This window comes from Equus asinus, chromosome 8 (assembly GCF_041296235.1).
Source record: "Equus asinus isolate D_3611 breed Donkey chromosome 8, EquAss-T2T_v2, whole genome shotgun sequence".
Lineage (NCBI taxonomy): Eukaryota > Metazoa > Chordata > Mammalia > Perissodactyla > Equidae > Equus > Equus asinus.
Window position 1 is genome coordinate 42,712,158 of NC_091797.1, and position 8,138 is coordinate 42,720,295.

The 8,138-nt window shown below is 43.6% G+C and overlaps 2 protein-coding genes across 2 annotated transcripts; both read left to right on the forward strand.

Moving 5' to 3' along the window:
* The first annotated feature begins 5,007 nt into the window (after positions 1-5,007).
* LOC139046079 (histone H4) lies at positions 5,008-5,836 on the forward strand. The gene has a single exon (XM_070516851.1). The coding sequence runs from the start codon at positions 5,008-5,010 to the stop codon at positions 5,317-5,319; it is 312 nt and encodes a 103-aa protein (XP_070372952.1). The 3' UTR covers positions 5,320-5,836.
* A 352-nt stretch (positions 5,837-6,188) lies between these two features.
* LOC139046078 (histone H3.1) lies at positions 6,189-7,542 on the forward strand. The gene has a single exon (XM_070516850.1). It carries the CDS (start codon positions 6,189-6,191, stop codon positions 6,597-6,599), a length of 411 nt encoding a protein of 136 aa, XP_070372951.1. The 3' UTR covers positions 6,600-7,542.
* The last annotated feature ends 596 nt before the right edge of the window (positions 7,543-8,138 follow it).

Genomic DNA, 8,138 nt, shown 5'->3' on the forward strand with positions numbered 1-8,138 from the left:
AAAATGGATATTTTATATATCTTTGCCAATGATAATAAGGTTTCTGATATGGACAAGATTAGAAATAGTATAGGAACTGGTAGAAGCTACATTAATTTTTTTACCTACATTAGTGGCCTGGAAGAGGGTTTATAGGAATGATAGTTCTGTGTAAAGAAATATGCCTTGAGTGTATTTATCTCTTATCTTGAAGAAAAAAATCTCAGGTTTTAAATGAAGATACGTGAATGGTTAATAATTATATGAAAAATTTTTAACTCCACTTGTACTCAGATAAACGCAAAGTAAAACAACAGTGATTAACACCCATCAGATTGGCAAAATCAGAAAGCTGGGTATAGTATAACCAAGTGTGGGTATGGGAGGTAGAACTTACTTTCACGTGTTGGTTTACTGATGATGGTTTTGCGTGAGATATTTTGAAGAACTGGCTAACTTACTTAGTACAACTGGGTGCACCCAGGATGATGCCCCAAGGAAACTCTCCTATAGACCCATAAGAGGACAAACCAAGAATATTCATTAAAGTGCTATTTGTGATAGCAGGAAGATAGACATAATTCAAGAGACTGAATAAATAAAATATAATGGATGCATAATAAGAAATACTCTTTCTTCGAAGGTCAAGAAACAAGTAAATGGCAAAAATAAGACTTGAACCCAAGGCTCAGTCAACCTTGCCTCAACACACCTGTGCAGGATCTCCAACAACATTTTCTCACTCTACTTCCAAATAACTGGAAATAACCACCAAAACCAAAGGCACCAAATCTAAGTACTTCTTAAAGAACGTGACTTCAGAACACCAGTGGCTTAGTCTGCTTGGGCTGCTATAACAGAATATCATAGAATGGGTGGCTTATAAACAAGAGAAATTTATTTCTCACAGTTCTGGAGGTGGGAAGTCCAAGATCAAGGCACTGTCAGATTCAGTGTCTCCTGAGAGCCCACTTCTTGGATCACAGGGGGCCATCTTCTTCTCGCTGTGTCCTCATATGGTGGAAGAGAGGATGGATTGCTGGGGTCTCTTTTATAGAGGCATTAATCACATTCATGAGGGCTCCGTGCTTATGACCTAAGCACCTCCCAATGGCCCCACTTCCAAATACCATCATATTAGGGATTAGGTTTCAATATATGAATTTTGGGGAACAGAAACATTTAGTCTATGCCAACCAGTCTGCTTTTAAGAATAGAAGCTTAGGAACTGTGTTCTTAGCCTCTGTCCCTGTTCTGAAGCCAGGAGGATGAAAGAGTGGGGGACCCCACACCAGGGACCCTCACCTTCATTTTGACTCTTGTTCTCTCAATAACCAACCCTGGAGATGTTACTAAGGTGAGGTGAGTGAAAGAGAATCAGAGTTCCTGGCAACTATTGTTTGATATATTTCAAATATGGAAACCAGTTAAATTAAGAGAAACTTAGAAGGGAATATGAAAACCATCATCGGTCATATGGTAGTAAGAAATTGAGGAAACAAGGCAGGGCATTACATAAAACAAGGAAGGAAGGCCAGGCTGAAAAGCTGTGTATTTTGGAGAACACATTTAGGTCTTGAGAGAATCTGAGGAGAAAGTAAGGGGTTTCTCTGATAAAAGAGTTTTGCAAATCAGGTTTCCAGCTATGAGGAGATAAGTACGGCAGAGTGAACTTCAGGAAAGAGGGTGTGGTAACACAAAGAGGAAGAGGCCTGGGAAGACAGTGGATTCTGTGTCTTCAAATTTCTTTAACTGGTCTTAATAGCACGTGGAGGCATAGAAGCTTAAGGCAGCTTAAGGTTGAGAGAAGGGATGGTGACTGCTCTGAGGTGTGGGACCAAGGAAGAAGGGAAACTCCATGCTTCCATGCTTCCATGTCTCATATTTAAGGGTCTGATCTGGTAAAAGGCCAATATATGTGGAAGGGTGAGACACTGCGGAATGGAAGAGAAGATTTGAGAGGATAAGTTCATGGAGTGGAAAACACTCCAAAGGGCTAGTGGTGTTTTGGATTAGTATATGTGTGTTTATGCATGAGTGTGTACGTGTTTTGGGGACAGGAGAAACGAGAATTAGGAGAGCTACTAATTACCAGTAAGCAAATTAATTTTATGAAGAACAATGAAAGAAAGGTGAAAGAGCTGTAAAACACAAGGTACCAGCCAATTCCGAAGCCTTAATCAAAACAAACCAAACAAAATCAGGTGTCAAGGAAATAATATGTAGCATATCAAATTGAAAATATAACAATAGTGAAAAGGCTTGAACCCAAAACTTGAAACTAATAACGTTAAGAAATTGTCAACTAAACAAATATGGATCAGTAAGAAACCCCCATAACACTGGAAAGGCAAGTACACCCCATTTATTCTTCTAATTAAGGAGGAAAGGAATCCTGTGGAATTTAAAACTGTCAATATTTCTTTTGGAAAAGAATCTCTCTCCTAAAGTGAGAAAAAAGGATCCTGATGCGGGGTCGGTGAGCCGAGGAGTCGAAAGAAAGATTTCTTAGACTCTTAAGATCTGGAAGTAGTGCTCTTTTATTTAGAGAATAGTGTAGCATGGGGACAGGACCCATGGGCAGTCAGAGCTTTTGCTGCCGCTGCTTCTGCTGCCCCCGCTGGCAGGGGGACAGGGCCCATGGGCAGGCAGAGCCGCTGCTGCTGCCCCCGCTGGCATGGGGACAGGACCCATGGGCAGGCAGAGCTGGTGCGTGGGGACAGGACCCACGGGCAGTCAGAGCTCCTGCTGCTGCTGCAAAGTTGGGTGGAGAGTAAGGCTAAATTTAAGGCATAGGTATGTGAGTTATCTCTTTACAAGACAAAGAATATGTAAAAAAGTTAAAATGGTATCAGTGCCCGTATGGTCTGGCCATTTGGCGGCCCCACAACTTTTAGATAAGAATCAAACCGGATTGAGTAAATGGCAGAAGTCAGCACTTGAATTTTATCCTCGGCTAAAGACAAAGGAGAATTTGTGGGGGGGGGGGGGGACAGTTACATGAGGTTGCCAGACAGTAACCAACTTAAGTTCTTGCCTCTGGCATTGATTAAGAGCTTCTAGAGATAAGACCATCCCCCCCTTCTTCCTGGCACAGAGAGGGAGGCATCTTCACAGATAGAGGTTTCCCTTAGAAATGTAAATGTTTCCCAACAAAGGGGCAAACAAATTCCACTCCTTGGAGCCTGAATCTCCTCTGTAGTTTTAAAACTAACCAGGCTAAAAATCCTCATCATAAGCCATTTTAAAATTAAGCAGCCTAAAAATCCTCATCAGATTCTAAGTATTTATCCCAATTATTCGACAAGAATTTTTTGGGCAACTCATGTCAGTTAGCATTATTATTTGCTAAGAAAAACAAAAAGGAAGCATTTTCATAGTACTTAATTTAAATGGAAGAAGATTCTTAAGTTCTTTTTAAGCTAAGAAACACACAGAGTCAGTCTATGTGTTTCCTCTGCAGGTGGGAGAAGAGAATTAACAAAGTATCTAATTTAACAAAACGAGTTATAACTTTTGAAAGATAGATGTGAATATCAATATTTCCAGGGCAAAGCACTGTCAAAGCAACCAAACCAAATTACAGATCTTTCAGAGTATGTTACCTTCACCAGAGAAAGGAGCACTGATAAGCTTTTTTCAGTGTTTCAAGACCTTGTCCTGAAAAGATTGGCCTTAAAATAACGTATTCAAGAACAGCTGCTAGCACGAAGCAAAATGCTGCCTGGTTTTTCTATAGTTGCAAGGGAAGAGGATCTCTTAGATTATTCCACCAGCTGATACAAGGTTTACACCTTCAAGGTTAAGCACTCAGATGCCAATATGACACAGGGAGAAAAAGAGGCCAGACTGCAAACACAATAAAAAATAGATGAATAGAACATGGACATGTAATGTTTTGCACATACAGTAGTCACAGAGGAGTCTATAAAGACCTTGGAAACTGACTCCTAGAATAAAATTAGATATTTGTTAAGGAGCAAATAATCAATCACTCACTTTGAAATAGAAAGGGTAAACATTACTGTTGCTGGGGAAAAGAGAAAGGTGAACGTGGGTGGAAGAAGGCAAAGTTTCCTGGGAGAAATGGAATTTGATACCTGGAAGACAAACCAGGGCCAGAGGGAGGTGATTCCAAACAGCTGGAGTCATGGAAATCATCCACCGCTCGATCTTTCAGTTTCTTTTCCTGGGACAGAGTCGTTCCTGATCTCTACTTTATGCACTTTATTTGCAAATTGAAGGTACAAGGTTTCTGGGTGTTGATTTCCCAGTTCAACAAAGAAGGGAAGGGGGAAGAGGGAGCTCTGAAAGGCGTTTTCACTAGCTCATCGATTCGTCAAGGAACTGGTGGGTAAAGCTGATCTTCTTCAAATTTCCTAAAGTGTTTCTAAGCCGGATGGAGAAAATTTGAAAAGCCCAGTTCTCTCCCCAAAATGTGGCAGCGAGAGAGGAAAGGGAAAGCTAGACGATAGGATGACTAAAAGGTAATGAAAAGTGTAGAAAAGTCAAGTTGAGAAAGGTGAGGAACTCCACCTTGAGGCTATCTATAATTAGGCAGCATTAATTGCAGTCAGCCACTTCTCAGGCTAATCGAGATTATACAAAGGCACTTTGCATACGAGAAGGTTTCACAAACGCTCGCAAATGCCTGTAATCACAGCTCAGGATGGGCCACTCAATTTCAGCAGCCACAAGGCGCTAGAGCAATCGATTCTAAGAGGTGACAGGAACAAAACAGACCGCAAGGCCTGACCCAGACAAAGGAATGGCTTCTGGCAGTGGGAAAGCGCAAAACACTGTAGGGGGAGAAATTAGACAGAAATTTTTAATTAGGCATGTCTTTGGGCCAAAGAGTTTAAGCACCGCCCTTTCCATTTTTCCTGAAAACATGGGCAGGGCTTCGGGTCTGTGAATTCACTGAGCGGATATAGCTGGCTCGGGGCAGTTCTCAAACAGGTCCGACATACCACTATATAAAACACTGCCGCAGAGTACTGAAAGGCTGTATTTGTGTCAGCTGCAGATATGTCAGGTCGTGGTAAAGGCGGCAAGGGTCTGGGCAAAGGAGGCGCAAAGCGCCACCGTAAGGTGCTGCGGGACAACATCCAGGGTATCACCAAGCCCGCCATCCGGCGTCTGGCCAGACGCGGCGGCGTCAAGCGCATCTCCGGCCTCATCTACGAGGAGACCCGCGGGGTGCTCAAGGTCTTCCTGGAGAACGTCATCCGGGACGCGGTCACCTACACCGAGCACGCCAAGCGCAAGACGGTCACCGCCATGGACGTGGTCTACGCGCTCAAGCGTCAGGGTCGCACTCTCTACGGCTTTGGCGGCTAAATTTGTCTTAAGTCACTGTTTTGCTACTCAAAGGCCCTTCTTAGGGCCAACCACAAGATCTGTCAAAGAGCTGTAGGCGTTTTTCAAGTGCTCCGTTTTTCAGTAGGTAACAGCATCGGGTTGCTGTTTTCCGGGAATTTATGATCTGTGATAGTAATGTCCATAAAACATGGCTTGCGTTTCGGTAGCCTCCCACCTCAGCTCCCGCCCCTCCAGCATCTTCATCACCTAGCAAAGTGACGTTATCCAGCCAATGTTAAACATACGCTGCCTGTTTTTACAACGATTAAGCGACAGGCGAGCTCATATTTACTGTCGACAACATTCGCGCTACAGTGACAAGGGCAGAGTAAAGACAATACGGCCCTCTGCCTAAAATGCTATGACTTTTTAAAGGTAAAAGAGTTGCTTAACCCTTGTTTTAGTAAGCTTTGGTTCCTAAGCACTCTGAAATTTCAGAATACTGGCGTAGCTCATAGTGGCTGGAATTTCAAGCCGCTTCAATGCTTTCATGTAACATTCTCAGTTCCCTTTCATGTTGTCTTTTTGTCGGGAATCCAATCATGAAACCTTTCGTTTAAAATTAGTGCAAGGTACTTTCAGATTCTGAAGACAACATTTTCTTGAGAATCTCGATGCATCCTAGAGGCTTTTTAAAAAGCCAGGAAGATACTTTGCACATTATCTTAGGTGAAGTCGAGGCGGGAAAATGCTTCCTTTCTTTACTGAATTAAACCAAGAACCAATTGTGTGGGCGGGGCAGGGTGGGGCAGCAGTCTGCTGTCGAATCAGAACGCGAGGGGCATTATAAATACTGGGACGGCTCGCTCTTACTCTCATTAGTGCTAAGTAGTTGGCTCTGCTTCACTATGGCTCGCACAAAGCAGACAGCTCGCAAGTCCACCGGCGGTAAGGCGCCCCGCAAGCAGCTGGCCACCAAGGCGGCTCGCAAGAGCGCGCCGGCCACGGGCGGCGTGAAGAAGCCCCACCGCTACCGGCCCGGCACGGTGGCCCTGCGCGAGATCCGCCGCTACCAGAAGTCCACCGAGCTGCTGATCCGCAAGCTGCCGTTCCAGCGCCTGGTGCGCGAGATCGCGCAGGACTTCAAGACCGACCTGCGCTTCCAGAGCTCGGCCGTGATGGCGCTGCAGGAGGCGTGCGAGGCCTACCTGGTGGGGCTCTTCGAGGACACCAACCTGTGCGCCATCCACGCCAAGCGCGTCACTATCATGCCCAAGGACATCCAGCTCGCGCGTCGCATCCGCGGAGAAAGAGCTTAAGCTTTCCTAGTGCTAATTTGATATATCTACCAAAAGGCTCTTTTCAGAGCCCCTCAGTTGTCACCAAAAAGGAGCTGTTCTGAACAACATGCAGTGGCCCCATATGAAAGAAAATGCGAAGAGTTTTGATGGAATAGTTATTGTGGGTTCAGTTACTTTGGAGAACAGCCTGTGGAGGTGGCTGTGTATTCTGTAAACCCAACAACTTCATTCCATGGGAACTCCTTGCTCATACTCTGTGCAGTGAGGAGCTGTTTTCTGGATAAGCATTCTTAAAATGGTTCAACCATTTCATAAACACTTGGCTACACGAAGTGACTGAAGGGAAGCGGACTCATGCCTTAGGAAAGCTGTAGTTCAACCTACTGTGGATAATGGTGCAAATGACAAGTGTAGCTTAATTTTGCCAAAGTATCCCTGTAATTTGACTTAAAATGTATCTCTTAATCTTTTCTGTGACACTAAGAAATAGAACAAGTATTGTCATGAGCGTTTAAAAAATTTGGTAGCTTTTTTGTTGCTTTGTAATGTTTAATAAAAGCATTTGTTCTGGGCTCTGCATGTGTGTGATTATATGGTACATGGTGGGCCCACAAAGGCCTTCATGCTTTGACTTGCAGGCTGTCGACTGCAAAATGAGCTCCCATTAGCTAAAAAAAAAAACAAAAAATTTGCCCAAGTGTTTTCAAAATGTGTCTGTCAGTTTAGGAAGTTAGATTTTCATATTTTAGGTGTTTTTCTCCAAATAGAGAATAAAATGGAATTAAAGATGAGATGTCATTTTAAAGTTTTTCATTGTTTGCACACTTACAATTTTAGGTTTTCTAACCAAATTGGAGTCCTTATTAATGTCCAAAATGTTCAGCTTTTTAAAAAGTCTCTTCACGTGCTCTTCATGTATGGCTATCATTGCCTCATTTTGCTGTTTACCTTTTTGGGTACTCATCCTAACTCCTGGAGGTAGCAGTTATATGAAGGCAAGTTTTCTCCTGAGTGTTTGTAGGCAGGTCAGCCACCTGGGCCTGCCTTTCTTTCCCCTATCTTCATATTTGCCCTTCCAGAGAAGCATTTTGGAAACTCTTGGACCTGATTCAGCAAAATGGTTCTGATCCATGGAGCCAGAAGCCTACAGACTAATTTAGAGCTCCTTTAGTGGCTGGCTGTTAGGTGTGGGGACAATATGATGCTGCCCCTTCCAAGCTTCAAAGATGCTTCTCTCTCTCCACCCCTTCTAGGATCTCACCATCATAATGGAGCTGAGGCCAGGTGTTCTAGGTTCAAACTCAGAGCTGCCAATTACTAGCCATATAGGCTTTGGCAAATTACTCATCCTCTTTCTGGGACTAAGCTGGTACAGCTGTAGAATGTGACTAATTGAAACTTGTAGAGCATCTTAGGTTAGTTCCTGGCACTTAGTAAATGCTCGGTGAGTGTTAGTTCTTGTTGTTATAACCCTCTCCTGCCCCTTAAACATGGAGGGTTTTTTCTCTCCGGAGCTTCTGAAAGGTTTGTGATAAAAACAGCGGAAATGCTTGATCA

Excerpts from the sequence above, each read along its gene's own strand:
- LOC139046079 (XM_070516851.1), top strand. The coding sequence starts at position 5,008 with ATGTCAGGTCGTGGTAAAGGCGGCAAGGGTCTGGGCAAAGGAGGCGCA.
- LOC139046078 (XM_070516850.1), top strand. The coding sequence starts at position 6,189 with ATGGCTCGCACAAAGCAGACAGCTCGCAAGTCCACCGGCGGTAAGGCG.